Source organism: Heterodontus francisci, chromosome 13 (assembly GCF_036365525.1).
Source record: "Heterodontus francisci isolate sHetFra1 chromosome 13, sHetFra1.hap1, whole genome shotgun sequence".
Classification (NCBI taxonomy): domain Eukaryota; kingdom Metazoa; phylum Chordata; class Chondrichthyes; order Heterodontiformes; family Heterodontidae; genus Heterodontus; species Heterodontus francisci.
The window spans coordinates 44,610,741-44,631,063 of NC_090383.1; the positions used below are offsets into that span (position 1 = coordinate 44,610,741).

General features: G+C 44.9%; 1 protein-coding gene across 1 annotated transcript in view; it reads left to right on the plus strand.

The window, feature by feature from the left end:
• tmem181 (transmembrane protein 181) overlaps nucleotides 1-20,323 on the plus strand; it is a 219,165-nt gene that overhangs the window by 105,201 nt on the left and 93,641 nt on the right. The window contains exon 5 of the mRNA XM_068044745.1: nucleotides 1,615-1,736. Within this exon, the coding sequence (XP_067900846.1) occupies nucleotides 1,615-1,736 (122 nt within the window). The remainder of the gene's footprint in view (nucleotides 1-1,614; nucleotides 1,737-20,323) is intronic.

A 20,323-nucleotide genomic window follows, 5' to 3' on the forward strand; every position in this document is an offset into this window, starting at 1 on the left:
ATTGCCCCCCCCACCCCACCCACTGTGGTTGACAGGGCCCTCAACTGTGTCCGACCCATTTCCTGCACTTCCTCACCCCGTCCCTCCCTCCCAGAACCGCGACAGCGTTCCCCTTGTCCTCAGTTTCCAGCCCATCAGCTTCCACATCCATAGGATCATCCTCTGCCATTTCCACCACCTCCAGCGTGATGCCACCACCAAACATATCTTCCCTTCCCCTCACGTCAGCATTCCGAAGAGATTGTCCCCTCCGTGACACCCTCGTCCACTCCTCCATCACCCCTGACACCTTGTCCCCTTCCCATGCAATTGCAGGAGGTGTAATACCTGCCCTTTTATCTTCTCTCGCCTCACCATCCTAGGCCCCAAACACTCCTTCCAGGTGAAGCAGCAATTTACTTGTACTTCCTTCAATGTAGTATACTGTATTCGCTGCTCACAATGTGGTCGTCTCTATATTGGAGAGACCAAACGCAGATTGGGTGACCGCTTTGCGGAACCCCTCCGCTCAGTCCGAAAGCATGACCCCGAGCTTCCGGTTTCTTGCCATTTCAACACCCCCTGCTCTCATTCCAACATTTCTGTCTTTGGCCTGCTCCACTGTTCCAGTGAACATCAACGCAAGCTCGAGGAGCAGCACCTGATCTTTCGATTAGGCACTCTACAGCTTTGCGGACGGAACATTGAATCATAGAAAGTTTAAGGCACTGAAAGAGGCCACTTGGCCCATGTCTGTGCCGGCTGAAAAATGATCCACCTCTTCTAATCCCACCTTCCAGCATTTGGTCCGCAGCCCTGCAGCGTACGACACTTGAGGTGCATATCCAGACTCCTTTTGAATGAGTTGAGGGTCTCTGCCTCAACTACCCTTTCAGGCAGTGAGTTCCGGACTATCACCACCCTCAGGGTGAAAAAGTTTTTTCTCATCTCTCCTCTAATTGTTCTACCAATCACTTTAAATCTATGCCCCCTCGTCACTTACCTCTCTGCTAAGGTGAATGGACCCTTCACCTCCACTCTATCCAGGCCCCTCAAAATTTGGTACATTTCAATCAGATCTCCCCTCAGCCTTCTCTGTTCCAATAACTTCAGAGCATGGTTGGCCTTTTTTATATTTTCATTTTATTTTATTTTTTAACTAAGTGCCTGTTTTTCATGCAGACAGAGCTATTCATTATTCCTCTATTAATACTCTCTCTGGACTAATGCTTTGTCTTTCACTAATGCTAGCATTAACACACTGCCTTTGTCCCAGGACAGTTTTGTTATTTTATCTCTCCTGCCCCCTTCCCTATCACAAGCCTTCCCTTTTGTTCTTTTCCCCACTACCCCCCCTCTTCACTTACTTAAAATCTAATTCTTTTCTAACCTATGCCAGTTTTGATGAAAGGTCACAGACCTGAAACATTAACTGTGCTTCTCTCTCTGCAGATGCTGCTTGACCTGCTGAGTATTTCCAGCACTTTCTGTTTTTATTTCAGACTTCCAGCACCTGCAGTATTTTGTTTTTATTATAATAGGTAGTGTCACTTTCATTTAATTTCAAAACATCAGTGTGGGGTAATGCATAAATAGCAAGAGTCCCTATTAAATCACGTTTTTGATTTTCTTCAGGTGTCGAATTCAGGAAAGATATCCCAATGATGGTTACAATAAGTGGAGTCATCCAAGATACCAGTGTGCCAAACATCAGAGTTGATGCTCACAATCACACCAGGTCACTTCACTGTACCAATGTAAGTTTTAGTAACGATTATTTGGAACTGTGGTGTATAATACTTTCACTTAAACCCTGTTAAGCACCATGCAGTTCCCTGCCCCTACAGAGTCATGCTGGGTGCTGAATAGCTCCTCAATTAATATAATGCCCTTTCATCTTTGGAACTGGGTTTGAATCTGGCTGTTACAACCAGGTGGGCAATGTGTCTAGGGGTCTTCGGCTGTCTTTACCTGGTCTTATTGTAACAGGGTTTAATTTTAAACACAGTGTTTTGAGCTCCCCTTTTTGTGAATTCGAATTAGAAGCCTGATGCAGTGAAAGGCTGCACAGTGGGCAGCACAGTGGCGCAGTGGTTAGCACCGCAGCCTCACAGCTCCAGCGACACGGGTTCAATTCTAGGTACTGCCTGTGCGGAGTTTGCAAGTTCTCCCTGTGACTGCGTGGGTTTTCGCCGGGTGCTCCGGTTTCCTCCCACAGCCAAAGACTTGCAGGTTGGTAGGTAAATTGGCCATTATAAATTGCCCCTAGTATAGGTAGGTGGTAGGGGAATTGTGGGGATGCGGTAGGAATATGGCATTAATGTAGAATTAGTATAAATGGGTGGTTGATGGTTGGCACAGACTCGGTGGGCCGAAGGGCCTGTTTCAGTGCTGTATCTCTAAAATATAAAAAAAAAATATAAGACCTGAACCTGTTTTGAGAGTGAAGTTTGCGGAGAAGGCAAAAACCAACAGGCTCACCAAGAATCGCCTTATTCACGGACATCTAGGTCCGAAGTGCTCGGAGAAGTGAGTGAAGAGGGCATTGTATTTGAAAAAGGTCTGGGAGATCCAACCCATTGAAACTGGGAGGAGTTTGGACTTCTAATGGCAAAGATTTCACTGTCAAAGAGTTCTGTGTAACGTTTAAGTGTGATGTAAGTTTATCAAGTATTTTAATAAGTAAAGTGTTCAGACCAGGCGAAAAAGAGGTCCACATTCCCTTTCAGCCTTCACCTGGTCTTACTGTAACAGGGTTTAATTTTAAACACACTGTGTTTTTAGCACCCCCTTGGTGAAATCTTGTTCGCCGCTTTCCAATTATAAGGCAAAGAAACCAGCACAAACAGGCTTTCTTAGGTTTAAAGAGGAAAAGTTGATATTTCTTAAACTTAAACTCTAATTCAATTAACGCCTACGGATACACAGCATGCCCATGCAATACACACATGCAAATAGAGACAGAAAAGAGCAGAAGAAAAATAAAGTGGGAAAGTTTGAGGCAATATCTGAAGAGTTTTTGTTACGGTTCTTCAAGCTCACTGTAGGGTCCTTGATTGTAGGTAGATCTTGCTTTTCGTTGTGGCCCAGTATTTTGATCTGTCCTTTCTTCACTCCAGTACCAGTTTAAAATCAATGTTCATGACAAAATTAATGTGCCTCATTCTTGGCAGGTGGGGGGCCTATCATGACAAAAGAAAAAAGCAGGGAGCAAGAGGCTGGAGACCAGGGGGGGGTGGGTGCGTGAGGCTGGAGATCGGGGTGGGGGGAATGGTATGGGAAGCGAGGAGTGGGGAACAATCAGACGATTTGCCGTGCATTCGCTAACATCAAGCGCATGTGCTGAGACGGACCAGGCGTGTTGCGCAATGACATTTTCTCTCGCATGCGCCAACCAGTCCTGGCATGATGGCAGGCCGTGCATGCGCAGAGAAAAGGAGCCCGTTTGCGCTCGTGCGCAGCTTGCAGCACTCTGATGACGACGGCGGGTTGTCAGGACCCACGTTGAAAATCAGAAGCTAAAAAAGCAGAAATTGTTGAAGGCTAGGCATTCTAACCTTGAGGAAGAAAAGGGTAATCCTGGTAGCTCAGACTGAGTTTGCTGGAATTCAGAACTTGGAAAAGAAGAAAGGGAAAAAGACAGGCAATTTCAACTTTTACTGAGAAAGTTTGAATTCGAGGATAAAGTAAAAGTTACAAAAAGAAAGAGAAGCCAGAAAATTTGCACTGGATAGAGAAAAATTTAGATTACGCAAATAGGGAGTGACAGGAAGGTTTGAGGATGAATCTAATTTAACTCCTGGTTTTGATTTGGAAAGGAATATTGGCTTAGTGCCTAAATTCAGTGTGTCATATGTTTTGTGTCCTATGAAGAAATTGCTACAAATTTGCAATGGCCGAACTAAAGTTGGACAATTTTATTACGAAGTTTGTTAGTGAGAAAAGTGTTAGAGGTATATTCAACGCTTTCGGAGGAACAGTCAGTGGTTATGAATTGATTAAAACTACAGTTCTCAATGCTTATGAGTTGGTACCAGATCTTTGCAGGCATAAAATGAGGAATTTAGGAAAGAAACCGGAATTTGCTGTCGAGAAGGAAATGATATTTAACCACTGGTATTGGTCCATGAAGATTGAACAAGACTTAGGCAAATTATCCTCATCGAGGAATTTAAAAATAGCATCCCTTCAGGAGTAAGGTCCCAGTTGGTAAAGTAAGGAGTACTGCAGAAATGGTAGATGATTACAAATTGACCCACAAAAGGAGTACTTACAGGCTCCAGTTTGGAAACTTTCAGAAAAGTTTGAAAGATAGGAGGGTGGCTAATGAGAAGAGATTTGGTTTTAGTGAGAGAAAGGGTAAAGGCTCAGAGTAGTAAGAAAGACAGTCAGGAAACTAGGATTGTGCCAAAAGGACCAATGTGTAATTTTTGTAATAAAAGAGGGTATATAAAATCAATGCTGGAAGTTGAAAGGCAAGGCAGTAGCTATAATAGATTTCCCAAAAGCCTGTCCCGAAAAGGATGCCCCATTAGACTGCACTGTTGACAAGCTAGTAGCTTTGGCGATGTTGGACAGTGAGCAGAAATGTTCTCCCTTGTGTGCTAATTAATTAAGTCAGGCCCCTGCAGGTTATTGAAGTTCTGTGTTCACGGGTAGGGTATCCCCATATTTGGCAAACAACACAGACAAGCCAGTTGTGCTGCTTAGAGATACAAGGCATCTCAGTCATTAATGGTAGCATAGCACATAGCTTTTCCCTCAAATAGTGCTATGAATACAAAAGTCATGATGCGGGGCATCGAGGAGGATTATTTATCTGTTCATTGCACAGGTTTATTTTGCAATGTGATTTAGTCACTGGTCCAGTGACAGTGGGAATTGTGCTGGATTTGTATATTGAAGGAATGGATTTCTTGGTAGGGAATGACTTAGATGGGGATAAGGTATTGGTGTCTCCAGTAGTTTCAGAAAAGCCAGTTGAGGTTGCTGAAATGTAAGTGTTGCCGAAGGAATTTCCTGGAATATTCTCAGATTGCGTAGTGGTCGCAGACGTGATTCCAGGATGGTGTATTGCCTCCCTATTGCATGGATCATAGATATCACTGAGCGGATACAGAGCATCCTGGAGGGCGAGGGTGTGGAGGTCGTGGTCCACATTGGTACCAGCGATATAGGTAGTAAAATGGATGAGGTCCTGCAGGCTGAGTTTTATTTTTATTTTTTATTTAGAGATACAGCACTGAAACAGGCCCTTCGGCCCACCGAGTCTGTGCCGACCAACAACCACCCATTTATACTAACCCTACAGTAATCCCATATTCCCTATCACCTCCCTACACTAGGGGCAATTTACAACAGCCAATTTACCTATCACCTGCAAGTCTTTGTATGTGGGAGGAAACTGGAGCACCCGGCAAAAACCCACGCAGACACAGGGAGAACTTGCAAACTCCGCACAGGCAGTACCCAGAATCGAACCCGGGTCCCTGGAGCTGTGAGGCTGCGGTGCTAACCACTGTGCCGCCCATTAGGGAGTTAGAAAAGAGGTTAGCAAGCAGGACCTCAAAAGGTAGTAATCTCCGGATTACTCCCAAGGCCACATACTAGTGAGTATAGAAAGATGAGAATACGCCAGGTGAATGCATGGCTGGAGAGATGGTGCAGGAAGGAGGGCTTCAGATTTCTGGGGAAGGTGGGACCTGTGTAGGCAGGACGGTCTACACCTGAACAGGACCAGGACGAATATCTTTGCAGGAACATTTGCTAGTGCTATTGGGGATGGTTTAAATCAGATTGACAGGGTGATGGGAATCTGAGGGCAGTTTCTGATAGGACAAATGGAATGGGAGGCAACAAATTAGTGAGTGACTCTGAAAGACAGAAGAAGCAAAGGTTAAAAAGTGTGCAGCACAGGAATTTGGCAGTGCTAAAATGTATTTATTTAAATGCAAGGAATATAGCAAATAAAGCCGATGAGCTGAGGGCACGGATAGACACATGGCAGCATGATATTGTTGCTACAATGGAAACTTGGCTTAAGGAAGAGCAAAAATGGCAGCTCAACATCCCTGGATATAGAGTTTTCAGGCAGGATAGAGAGGGGGATAAAAAAAGGGGGTTTAAGATTCAAATACAGCTGTGAGGAGGGATGATATGCTAAATGAATCATCAAATGAGTCCATATGCGTTGAGCACAGAAATAAAAAAGGGGCAGCTGCACTACTAGGAGTGTACTATAGAGCCCCAAATAGTGGGAGGAAAATAGAACAAATATGTAGGCAAATTTCTGAGTGCAAAAACTATAGGGCCATAATAGTTGGGGATTTCAACTACCCTAATATCAATTGGGAGACAAACAGTGTGAAGGGCACAGAGGGCACAAAATTCTTGAACTGCATTCAAGAGAACTTTTTTAGCCAGCACAAAACAAGCCCAACGCGAGGGGGTGCAATTCTAGATTTAGTCTTAGGAAATGAAGCTGGGCAAATGGATGAAGTAGCAGTGGGTGACCATTTTGTAGATGGTGACCATAATACAGTTAGATTTTCCATTATTATGGAAAAGGGCAAAGACGGAACAGGAGTAAAAGTTCTAAATTGGGGGAAAGCAAATTTTACACAGCTAAGAGGTGACCTGGCAAAAGTGGACTGGATATAGCTACTTGAAGGAAAATCAGTGGCAAACCAGTGGGAGGCATTCAAAAGCGAGATTCTGCGGGCATGGTGTAGACATGTTCCCACAAAGATAAAGGGTGGTACTACCAAATCTAGAGCCCCCTGGTTATCTAGAAACATACAGGGTAAGATAAAGCAGAAAAAGCAAACTTATGACCGTCACAAAAATCTTAATACTTTAGAAAGCCTAGAGGAGTATAGAAAGTGCACAGTGGCACAGTGGTTAGCACCGCAGCCTCACAGCTCCAGCGACCTGGGTTCAATTCTGGGTACTGCCTCTGTGGAGTTTGCAAGTTCTCCCTGTGTCTGCGTGGGTTTCCTCCGGGTGCTCCGGTTTCCTCCCACATGCCAAAGACTTGCAGGTTAATAGGTAAATTGGCCATTATAAATTGCCCCTAGTATAGGTAGGTGATAGGGAAATATAGGGACAGGTGGGGATGTGGGAGGAATATGGAATTAGTGTTCTTCTTTTTCTTTTCTTTTGGGCCTCCTTATCTCGAGAGACAATGGATACGCGCCTGGAGGTGGTCAGTGGTTTGTGAAGCAGCGCCTGGAGTGGCTATAAAGGCCAATTCTGGAGTGACAGGCTCTTCCACAGGTGCTGCAGAGAAATTTGTTTGTCGGGGCTGTTGCACAGTTGGCTCTCCCCTTGCGCCTCTGTCTTTTTTCCTGCCAACTACTAAGTCTCTTCGACTCGCCACAATTTAGCCCTGTCTTTATGGCTGCCCGCCAGCTCTGGCGAATGCTGGCAACTGACTCCCACGACTTGTGATCAATGTCACAGGATTTCATGTCGCGTTTGCAGACGTCTTTATAGCGGAGACATGGACGGCCGGTGGGTCTGATACCAGTGACGAGCTCGCTGTACAATGTGTCTTTGGGGATCCTGCCATCTTCCATGCGGCTCACATGGCCAAGCCATCTCAAGCGCCGCTGACTCAGTAGTGTGTATAAGCTGGGGGTGTTGGCCGCTTCAAGGACTTCTGTGTTGGAGATATAGTCCTGCCACCTGATGCCAAGTATTCTCCGAAGGCAGCGAAGATGGAATGAATTGAGACGTCGCTCTTGGCTGGCATACGTTGTCCAGGCCTCGCTGCCGTAGAGCAAGGTACTGAGGACACAGGCCTGATACACTCGGACTTTTGTGTTCCGTGTGAGTGCGCCATTTTCCCACACTCTCTTGGCCAGTCTGGACATAGCAGTGGAAGCCTTACCTGTGCGCTTGTTGATTTCTGCATCTAGAGACAGGTTACTGGTGATAGTTGAGCCTAGGTAGGTGAACTCTTGAACCACTTCCAGAGCGTGGTCGCCAATATTGATGGATGGAGCATTTCTGACGTCCTGCCCCATGATGTTCGTTTTCTTGAGGCTGATGGTTAGGCCAAATTCATTGCAGGCAGCCGCAAACCTGTCGATGAGACTCTGCAGGCACTCTTCAGCGTGAGATGTTAAAGCAGCATCGTCAGCAAAGAGGAGTTCTCTGATGAGGACTTTCCGTACTTTGGACTTCATCACCCTCTATAAAAACAAAGGTGACCGCGGTGACTGCAACAACTACCGTGGAATCTCCCTGCTCAGCATAGTGGGGAAAGTCTTTGCTCGAGTCGCTCTGAACAGGTTCCAGAAGCTGGCCGAGCGCGTCTACCCTGAGGCACAGTGTGGCTTTCGTGCAGAGAGATCGACCATTGACATGCTGTTCTCCCTTCGTCAGATACAGGAGAAATGCCGTGAACAACAGATGCCCCTCGACATTGCTTTCATTGATCTCACCAAAGCCTTTGACCTCGTCAGCAGACGTGGTCTCTTCAGACTACTAGAAAAGATCGGATGTCCACCAAAGCTACTAAGTATCATCACCTCATTCCATGACAATATGAAAGGCACAATTCAACATGGTGGCTCCTCATCAGAGCCCTTTCCTATCCTGAGTGGTGTGAAACAGGGCTGTGTTCTCGCACCCACACTTTTTGGGATTTTCTTCTCCCTGCTGCTTTCACATGCGTTCAAATCCTCTGAAGAAGGAATTTTCCTCCACACAAGATCAGGGGGCAGGTTGTTCAACCTTGCCCGTCTAAGAGCGAAGTCCAAAGTACGGAATTAGTGTAGGATTAGTATAACATGGGTGGTTGATGGTCGGCACAGACTCGGTGGGCCGAAGGGTCTGTTTCAGTGCTGTATCTCTAAACTAAACTAAAAAGGAAATTAGGAAAGCAAAGAGAGGACATGAAAAAATATTGGCAGGTAAAATCAGGAAAACCCGAAGATGTTTTATCAGTACATTAAGAGCAAGAGGATAACTAAGGAAAGGGTAGGGTCTATCAGAGATGTACAAGGGAACTTATGCTTGGATGCAGAAGCTGTGGGCAGGGTTCTTAATGAGTACTTTGTCTCTGTCTTCACAAAAGAGAGGGATGATGCAGACTTTGTCGTTAGAGGAGTGTGAAATATTAGATATGATAAGCATAATGAGAGCAAGTACTAGAGGGTCTGACATCCTTGAAAGTGGTTAAATCACCAGGGCCGATGGATTGTATCCCAGGCTGTTAAAAGAAGCGAGGGAGGAAATAGCAGATGCTCTGACGATCATCTTCAAATTCTCACTAGATACAGGCGAGGTACCAGAGGATTGGAGGTCTGTGAATATTGTACCATTATTTAAAATGGATGTGAGGGTTAGGCCAAATGATTATAAGCCGGTCAGTCTGACCTTGGTGGTGGACAAATTGTTAGTTTATTCTATCACTTAGAAAGTCATGGATTAATCAGGGATAGTTAGCTTGGATTTGTTAAGGGAAGACCGTTTCTTAGTAACTTAATTGAATTTTTTGAGGAAGTAACAAGGAGGATTGATGAGGGTAGTGCAGTGGGTACTGTCTGCATGGATTTTAGTAAGGCATTTGGCAAGGTCCCACATGGCAGACTGATCAGAAAAATAAAAGCTCATCGGATCCAGGGGAATGTGGTGAGTTGGATCCAGAATAGGCTCAGTGACAGAATAATGGTCGACGGATGTTTTTGTGAATGGAAGGCAGTTTCCAGTATTTCCACAGGGCTCAGTATTGGGTCCCTTGCTGTTTGTGGTATATAGTAATGATTTGGACTTAAACTTGGCTGTGTAGTTGATAGTGAAGAGGGTAGCTGTAGACTCCAGAATGATATCAATGGTTTGGTTGAGTGGGCAGAAAAGTGGCAAATGGAATTCAATCCGGAGAAGTGTGAGGTAATAAATTTGGGGAGGGCAAACAAAACAGGGGAATACACAAGAAACGGGAGGATATTGAGAGGGGTAAAGGAAGTGAGAGACCTTGGAGTGCATGTTCACAGGTCCCTGAAGGTGGCAGGATAGGTAGATAAAGTGGGCGCAGTGGTTAGCACCGCAGCCTCACAGCTCCAGCGACCTGGGTTCGATTCTGGGTACTGCCTGTGTGGAGTTTGCAAGTTCTCCCTGTGTCTGCGTGGGTTTCCGCCGGGTGCTCCGGTTTCCTCCCACCTCCAAAGACTTGCAGGTTGATAGGTAAATTGGCCATTGTAAATTGTCCCTAGTGCAGGTAGATGGTAGGAGAATGGTGGGGATGTGGTAGAGACTATGGGGTTAATGTAGGATTAGTATAAAATGGGTGGTTGTTGGTCGGCAAAGACTCGGTGGGCTGAAGGGCCTGTTTCAGTGCTGTATCTCTAAATAAAATAAAAATAATAAATTGCAGCAGGCCAAGGACAGAAATGTGGGCATAAGAGCAGGGTGGTGAATTAAAATGGCAAGCAATTGGAAGCTCGGGGTCATAGTTGCAGACTGAGTGAAGGTGTTCCACAAAGTTGTCACCCAGTCTGCAATGGAAAGGAGATCGCTCTATGAGTAGCGAATACAGTACACTAAATTGAAAGAAGTACAAATAAATCACTGTTTCACCTGACAGGACTGTTTGGGGCCTTGGCTGGTGAGGAGAAAAGGGCAGGTATACACCTCCTGTGATTGCAATGGGAAGGTGCATTGGAATGGGGACAAGGTGTCGGGGGTGATGGAGGAGTGGACAAGGGTGTCACTGAGGGAATGGTCATTTCAGAATGCTGACAGAGCAGTTGAGGGGAAGATGTGCTTGGTGTTGGTATCACACTGGAGGTGGTGGAGTATGATCCTTTTGCATTGATGTGCTGGGCTCCCCCATCATTGAGGATGGGGATATTTGTGGAGCCACCTCCTCCAGTTAGTTGTTTAATTGTCCACCACCATTCACGGCTGGATGTGGCAGGATTGCAGAGCTTGTTCTTTGGTGAAGGCAGCCTATGGAATTCTTTCCTTTATTGGCCGAGTTATAGAATACAAAAGCAGAGATGCAATGCTGGAACTGTATAAAACGCTGGTTAGGCCACAGTTGGAGTATTGCGTACAGTTCTGGTCACCACATTACAGGAAGGACATAATTGATCTGGAGAGAGTACGGAGGAGATTTACAAGAATGTTGCCAGGGCTTGAAAATTGCAGCTATGAGCAAAGATTGGATCGGCTAGGGTTGTTTTCCGAGAACAGAGGAGGCTGAGGGGTGACTTAATTGAGGTGTACAAAATTGAAGGGCCTGGATAGAGTAGACAGAACGGACCTGCTTCCCCTAGCAGAGATGTCAATTACAAGGGGGCACAGATTTAAGGTAGAAGAATCCGAGGGGACAAGAGGAAAAGCTTTTTCACCTAGAGGGTGGTGGGTATCTGGAATTCACTGCCCAGATTGGTCGTGGAGGTAGAAACTCTCAACTCATTTGAAAGGTACCTGGACCTGCACCTGAAGTGCTGGACCCTGCATGGCTATGGACCCGGTGCTGGAAGGTTGGATTAGATTGGACAGCTAATTTTATTCAGCTGGCGTAGACTCTTTCTGTGCCGTAACTTTTCTATGATTTCTAGCGCCACACTCCCTGTTTGAACAACATAAAAGGGACATAGCTGAGGTGTTAAAAGAATTTAAACCAGTATATGGTGTTCCGCAGGGATCAGTGCCGGGACCTTTGCTGTTTGTAGTATATATAAATGATTTGGAGGAAAATGTAGCTGGTCTGATTAGTAAGTTTGCGGACGACACAAAGGTTGGTGGAGTTGCGGACAGTGATGAGGAATGTCACAGGATACAGCAGGATATAGATCGGTTGGAGACTCGGGCGGAGAAATGGCAGATGGAGTTTAATTCGGACAAATGTGAGGTAATGCATTTTGGAAGGTCTAATGCAGGTGGGAAGTATACAGTAAATGACAGAACCCTTAGGAGTATTGACAGGCAGAGAGATCTGGGTGTACAGGTCCACAGGTCACTGAAAGTGGCAGCGCAGGTGGATAAGGTAGTCAAGAAGGCATACGGCATGCTTGCCTTCATTGGTCGGGGCATAGAATATAAAAATAGGCAAGTCATGCTGCAGCTTCTGCAAGTACAGGACTTTAGTTAGGCCACACTTGGAATATTGTGTGCAATTCTGGCCGCCACACTACCAGAAGGATGTGGAGGCTTTGGAGAGGGTACAGAAGAGGTTTACCAGGATGTTGCCTGGTCTGGAGGGCATTAGCTATGAGGAGAGGTTGGATAAACTCGGATTGTTTTCACTGGAACGACGGAGGTGGAGGGGCGACATGATAGAGGTTTACAAAGTTATAAGCGGCATGGACAGGGTGGATAGTCAGAAGCTTTTTTCCAGGGGGGAAGAGTCAGTTACTAGGGGACATAGGTTTAAGGTGAGAGGGGCAAAGTTTAGAGGGGATGTGCGAGGCAAGTTCTTTACACAGAGGGTGGTGAGTGCCTGGAACTTGTTGCCGGGAGAGGTGGTGGAAGCAGGTACCATAGTGACGTTTAAGAGGCATCTTGACAAATACATGAATAGGATGGGAATAGAGGGATACGGACCCCGGAAGTGCAGAAGGTTTTAGTTTAGGCAGGCATCAAGATCGGTGCAGGCTTGGAGGGCCGAATGGCCTGTTCCTGTGCTGTACTGTTCTTTGTTCTTGTATGCAGATATGTCAGGTTGAACTCTGGCTATTCATGGGGCTGATGTCAGGACTGTTGCATCCATTAACAGAACCCTTATTGACTCAATCCTGTTAAGTTGGCTCAAGTCAGCGAGTAGGTTCAATATATGCTACAGAACGATATAATCATACCTAGTCAAAGTAGCTGGAGTACACTAGTTATGCCAGCACCAAAGCCAGATGATTCCAAAATATTATTATCGGAAAGGCAGTGCAGTAATTAAAACAGACTCTTATCCAATCCCACGACTTGAGGATTGTATTAACATAGTGGGGAAGTCTGTCTTTATTAGCAAGATTGACTTGCTGAAAGGTTTGTGGCAAATCTCCTCAACAGACCAACCTAAAGCAATTTCTGCCTTTGTGACCCCCGAGATGGCCTATTTCAGTCTAAGGTCATGTCATTTGATATGAGAAATGCACCGGCAGCATTTCATAAGAGATAAAAATATTGTCTAGAGATGTTAAACATTTGACACAGGATACTTAGTTTATTTAACATTGCACACAGCTATAGATGTGATAAAAATTGGCTGTAAAGCCCAACTTTCAGAATTTTTTGAAAGTTTTGTGAATTTTTCACCCAACAAACTGAAGGACATTGCTGGGGGTTTCCATTTTGGGCACCCCAACAGAACACCATGCTGCATATCAGATAGAGCACAGACAGGTACAGAATAATGCTTCTTGTACTCTTGCAACACAGCCAGGTGCAAATTAAATTGGCTGTATTCTATCCCAACAATGTATCTTAGGGGCGTTTCCTACCATACTTGGATGTGTGAAATGGGGAAAATAATGTTTGTCTGTGGCCTTTGAGCCAGTTTGCCAGTTAGTGTTAACTTAAGGGTGGTTTCCTCTGTTCAACAGGAATTGGAATGAGCTTGCCCAAACACACGTCTGCTTGGCGGATGATCACTTTTTAGTGGAATCTGTTAATATTGTCGGTGCTTTGGTTTGTAAGTCTAAGGAAATCTAGCTTTGTTAAATTTGTACAGGAATTGTACCTGTGATCTCAGCAGAAATCATCAGAGATCCTGTTGTTGTCACTTCATCACAGCTAAAGTTAAGTATTCCCATGAACAGTTAGGTAGAAAGATGTCATTCAGTGCAAGTAATGCATAGGTTTAAAGTGCGTTACGGCATACAGGAAGGTGGACAAATTACTAACTCTGAGGCTATGTCTACCTTTCGTGCTCAATTCAACCAGGGTGTGAAGTTCAGATTTACAATACAGGTTGATCTACACTGGATATACACTCGACCATAACTCTTATATAACCAAGTAAGAAACCTGTGCTCTAGGGAACAGGGAGAATAAGTAATTACATTACTTTTCTGCAGCAATGACTGTGGTACTCTCAATCTGCGGCTTTCCTGCATAGGACAGGCAAAACGAAACACATTCTTTTTTAAGACAACTGAAATGCATTATCTGCTACTACAATATGAACTGATATGCAAAAATACTTTAAATGGCACAATTTTTAAAATTGTAGGTGTACAGAGAGACGTGGTGTTCATATACACAAATCCTTAAAGGTGGCAGGGCAAGTTGATAAGGTGGTTGAAAAAAGCCTGCTAGGGTTTATAAGTCGAGAAATAGAAAGTAAAAGCAATGAGACCACGCTAGAATCTTATTAATCACTGGTTAGGCCTCAGCTGGGCTATTGTGGACAATTCCGGGCACCACACTTCAGGAAAGATGAAAGGGTAGCAAGGAGGTTTACCAGAATGTCACCAGGGATGAGGGACTTAAGTTACAAGGAGAGGTTGGAAAAGTTAGGATTGTTCTCCTTGGAACAGAGGAGGTTCAGAGGCGACCTAATAGGGATTTTCAAGATGATCGGTTTTGATAGAGCAGATAGAGAAAACTATTCCCTCTAGTGCATGCCAGAGGTCACAGATTTAAAATCATTGGCAAAAAGACCTAGTGTGGATATGAGGAGAATTTCTTTTCATTTAGAGTTGTTGGATTTGGTACGCTGTACCTGGAAGCTGATTCCATAAATAATTTAAAAAGGATAGTTGGACAGGTACTTGAGGATGAAGAACTTAAGAGGGTTATGGACAAAAAACGGGGTTTTGGGACTACGCATGATTGCTCCTTCAAAGAGCCAGGCACAACAGGCCGAATGGCCTCATTCTGTGCTTTTTTTGATTCTATGATACATCCAGCTATTTGCATAAATGGATTGAAAGGGATTTGACCTCCTGATTTATCATACATTTGTACCAGCAAATGATAACCATCTGAGCATCAAGAACCTGCATTGAATCAGCTTTAGTTTGAGAATGCACCTTCACAACCTGACAAATGCATCTTAACTGAAGAAGATACTTCAATTTTCGTATTTTTATTACCTAACATTCATCATCCATCCTATAGCCATGGTCTCATCCAGTACCTGAAGAATCAATACAGGAACATGTTGTTGAGAAACTTCCCTCATGAAGCACTACAAAGCAGGTTAATAGGGCTGTTAAGAAGGCATATGGTGTGTTAGCTTTTATTAGTAGGGGGATCGAGTTTCGGAGCCACGAGGTCATGCTGCAGCTGTACAAAACTCTGGTGAGACCGCACCTGGAGTATTGCGTGCAGTTCTGGTCACTGCATTATAGGAAGGATGTGGAAGCTATGGAAAGGGTGCAGAGGAGATTTACTAGGATGTTGCCTGGTATGGAGGGAAGGTCTTGCGAGGAAAGGCTGAGGGACTTGAGGTTGTTTTCGTTGGAGAGAAGGAGGAGGAGAGGTGACTTAATAGAGACATATAAGATAATCAGAGGGTTAGATAGGGTGGATAGTGAGAGTCTTTTTCCTCGGATGGTGATGGCAAACACGAGGGGACATAGCTTTAAGTTGAGGGGTGATAGATATAGGACAGATGTTAGAGGTAGTTTCTTTACTCAGAGAGTAGTAGGGGCGTGGAACGCCCTGCCTGCAGCAGTAGTAGACTCGCCAACTTTAAGGGCATTTAAGTGGTCATTGAATAGACATATGGATGAAAATGGAATAGTGTAGGTCAGATGGTTTCACAGGTCGGCGCAACATCGCGGGCCGAAGGGCCTGTACTGCGCTGTAATGTTCTAATTCTAATTCTAAAAAAAAAGTATGAGGTCATTCACACTTTGAGGTGAAGCTGGCCACCCTGGTTCACTCTGGTGTGAGCTTTGGCCTGCACTGGAAGCACTACAGGCACTTTACTTGTAACGTTCTAATTTCCTTGGCTTTGATTACAATGAAGAATAGTCCTAAGTGATATCGTTGCTGGATTTATTTTGGATAATGGTAAAGAAATTTTTGAGTGTGAGGAGCTCAATCAGAAAAAGGTTGAGCAGTGACAGGTTTATTTTCATGATGTGCATAGTGGCAATGTAAGGAAAAACACCAGCAGTGAGGAGAAGAGGAAAATATTTTAAAAATCTTTATAGTCTTGTGGAACAAGGGTGCATTGAATTGTTTTGTCCGTAAGAATGTGACTAAGTGAAATAGAAAATAAAAGAAGCAAGAATCAATCAAATATTCCTTCAAGATAAGGACCTGTGGTTCTCCTCGACTTGTACTCCAGAACTACCCACGCACCTGACCAAGCTGTTCCAGTACAGCTACAACACTGGCATCTACCTGAGAATGGAAAATTGCCTAGGTACGTACTGTCCACCAAAAGCTGAACAAATCAAATCTGGCCAATTACATTCCCATCAGTCTACTCTCAATCGCCAGTAAAGTGACAGACAGTGTACTATCAAGCGGCACTTACTTTGCATTAATCTGTAAAAAAAAATCTGGGCCTGTTGAATATCTGTAGTTTTGGTTCCGCTGGGGTACTTGGCTCCTAACCTCATTACAGCCTTGTTCCAAACATTTACTGAACAGCTGAATTCCACAGTTGAGGTGAGAGTGACTGCCCTTGACATCAAGGTGGCATTTGACTGAGTGTGGCATCAAGAAGCCTTGGCAAAATTGAAGTAATTAGGGTGGCACAGTGGTTAGCACCGCAGCCTCACAGCTCCAGGGACCCGGGTTCAATTCTGGGTACTGCCAATGTGGAGTTTGCAAGTTCTCCCTGTGACCGCGTGGGTTTTCGCCGGGTGCTCTGGTTTCCTCCCGCCGCCAAAGACTTGCAGGTGATAGGTAAATTGGCGATTGTAAATTGCCCCTAGTGTAGGTAGGTGGTAGGGAATATAGGATTACTGTAGGGTTAGCATAAATGGGTGGTTCTTGGTCGGCACAGACTCGTTGGGCCGAAGGGCCTGTTTCAGTGCTGTATCTCTAAATAAATAATAAATAAAAATAAATCGGGGGTGGGGAGGGGAACTCTCCACTTGTTGGAGTCATATCTAGCACAAAGGAAGGTGGTTGTGGTTGTTGGAGGCCAATCATCTCAGCCCTAGAACATCACTGCAGGAGTTCCTTAGTGTCCTGGGTCTAACCACTTTCAGCTGCGTCATCAATAACCTTCCTCCAATATAAGATCAGAAGTGGGGATGTTCACAGATGATTGCACAGTGTTTAGCACCAATCTCAACTCCTCAGATACTGAAGCAGGCCGTCCCTGCACATCTCAAGACCTGGAGAACAATCAGGCTTGAGCTGATAAGTGGCAAGTAGTAATTGTGCCACAGCAGATGCCAGGCAATGACCATCTCCAACAAGAGAGAATTTAACCATCTCCCCTAGATGTTGAATGGCTGAATCCCTCAACATCAACATCCGGTGCGGGCGGTGGGGGTCACCTTTGATCAGAAACCTGATACAAAGTATCAGAAAGATACTTTGGCTACAAGAGCAGGTCAGAGGCTGGGAATTCTGCAGTGATTAACACAGGTCTGGACTCCTCAAAGGCTGACCACCATCTACAAGGCACGAATCCGGAGTGTTTCCTGGATGAATGCAGCTTCAATAACACTCAAGAAACTCAACACCATCCAGGAAAGAGCAGCCAGCTTGAACGGCACTCCATCCATCACCTTTAATATTCACTCCCTCCACCTCCAGCACACAGTGGCAGCAGTGTGTATCATCTACAAGATGCACTGTAGCAACTCCCCTAGCCTCCTTTGACAGCGCCTTCCAAACCTCGTGATCTCTACCACCTAGAAGGACAAGGGCAGCAGATGCATACAAGCATCCCTCCCAAGTCGCACACCATCTTGACTTGGAACTATATTGCCAATCCTTCACTTGCTGGGTCAAAATCCTGGAGATCCCTTGCTAACAGCACTGTGGGTATACCTATACCATGTGGACTGCAGTGATTCAAGAAGGTGGCTCACCACCACCTTCTCGAGGGTGATTGGGGATGGTCAATAAATGCTGGCTTTACCAGCAACTCTTACATCCCACGAATGAATTAAAGAAAAATACCCTCCACTTCGAGGATTATATGTACTGTCTAGAAATTGTACAGTGCTGGAGAAAACATTTTTATTGCATCTTCCATTGAATAAAATTTTCTAATATCTGTCCTGTTATTTATGTTGTACTTGGCTCAATTCCCAGTGTATCCTATCTAAGACCAAAATTTGGGCCTGTTGATTATCTGCCAATTTTAATTCTCCACATCTTGGGATAATTGTGGTTCCACTAGAATTACATACTAGTTGTTTGCCAGTCTTCTGTGTTCACACTACTGTGCTTCTCTAGTGTCACAGGTAGATTGGTGAGGGTAAGGTCAAGCAGGTTTTTCCCTCTTGTTGGTTCCCTCCCCACCTCCCGCAGGCCCAGTCTGGCCGCTATGTCCTTCAGGACTTGGCCAGCTCGGTCTGTAGTCGTAATACCAAGCCACTCTTCGGTATTGAAGTTTCCCTACCCAGAATACATTCTGTGCCCTTGCTATCTGCAGGGCTTCTTCCAAGTGGTGTTCAACATGGAGGAGTACTGATTCATCAGCTGAGGAAGGGCAGTAGGTGGTAATCAGCAGGAGGTTTCCTTGTGCATGTTTGACCTGATGACATGAGACTTCATGGGGTCTGGAGTCAATGCTGAGGACTTCCAGGGCAACTCCCTCTCGACTGTACACCACTACACCGCCACCTCTGGTGGTGGGACAGGACATACCCAGGAATGGCGGTGGAGGCATATGGGACATTGTTTGTAAGGTATTATTCGGTGAGTATGACTATGTCAGGTTTTTGTTGCTTGACTAGTCTGTTGACAGCTCGCTCAATTTTGGCACGTTCCCAGATGTTCGTGAGGTAGACTTTGCATGGTGTGCCGTTGTTGTTTTGGGTGCCCAGGTCGATGCTGGATCGTCCGTCCGGTTTTATTCTTAATTGACATTTCTGTGGCGAATTGTTCAACTGAGTGGCTTGCTTGACCATTTCAGAGGGCAGGTAAGAGTGAACCACATTGCTGTGGGACTGGAGTCACATGGCTGAGTAAACAGCAGATTTTCTTCCCTAACGGGCATTAGTATTTTTAGCACCAATCCAGTAGTTTAATGGTCATCATAACAGAGACTAGCTTTTAATTCCAGATTTATTAATTAATTGAATTTAAATTCCACCAGCTGCTGTGGTGGGATTTGAACTCGTCCCCAGGGCATTAGTCTGAGCCTCAGGATTACTAGTCCAGTAACATTACCACTATGGCACCATTCCCCTTGTATAGATTTTTGAAGGTGGCAGGGCATATTGAGAGAGCAGTTAGCAAACCATATGGGATCTTGGGCTTAATAAATAGAGGTATTGAGTATAAAAGCAGGGAGGTTTTGCCCAACGTTTGTAAAGTTCTGGTTTGGCCACAACTAGAGTATTGCATCCAGTTCAGGTCACCACACTTTAGGAGGGATGTGAGGGTCCTTGAGAGGGTGCAGAATAGATTTACTAGAATTGTTCCAGCAATAAATTATTTTAGTTGCAAGGTTAGCTTGGAGAAGCTGGGGTTCCCTTGGAGCAAAGGAGGTTGAATGGAGATTTGATTGATAGAGGTGTATAAGATTGATGGTCTTAGATAAGATAGACAAAGAGGTGTTCCCATTATCTGATGGTGCAAGGACTAGGCGACACAGATTCAAGGTTTTGGGCAAGAAATGCAGGGCGGACGAACTTTTTTATGCAGCGAGTAGTAATGACCTTGAAGTCACTATCTACACGCTTGGTGGAAACAGATGATGAATGATTTCAAAAGGAAATTGGATGGGCACTTGAAGGAAATAAATCTGTAGGGTTATGAGGATAGAGCAGGAGAATGGTACTGACTGGATTGTTCTACAGAGAACTGGCACGGACTCGATGGGCCAAATGGCTGCCTTCTGGGCCATAATGGATCTATGACTCGCTCCCCTCCCCCACCTTTCCGTGCCTCTGTACTTGTTTAAAACCTGTTACTTCTCTAGCATTTCCCAGTTCGGAAGAAAGGGTATTCACTTGAAATGATTGTGCTCTGCTTTTCTCTCCACAGATGCTGCCTGACTTATTTCTAGAATTTTCTGTTTTTAATTTAGATTTCCAGCATCGGCAGTGTTTTTCTGTTACCACAGTACTACCTATTGGTCAGACCCTGAAACTGCATTGCTACAGAGTTTTAAATTCTTATATAGGAGGCTTCAATGATAAATTTTGACGTGAGCTTGGCCAAAAATCGTAACAGCAAGAAGTGTGTGCATACACAAAAATTTTAATAGATACACAATTTGTTACCATAATAAGTCAGCTACTAT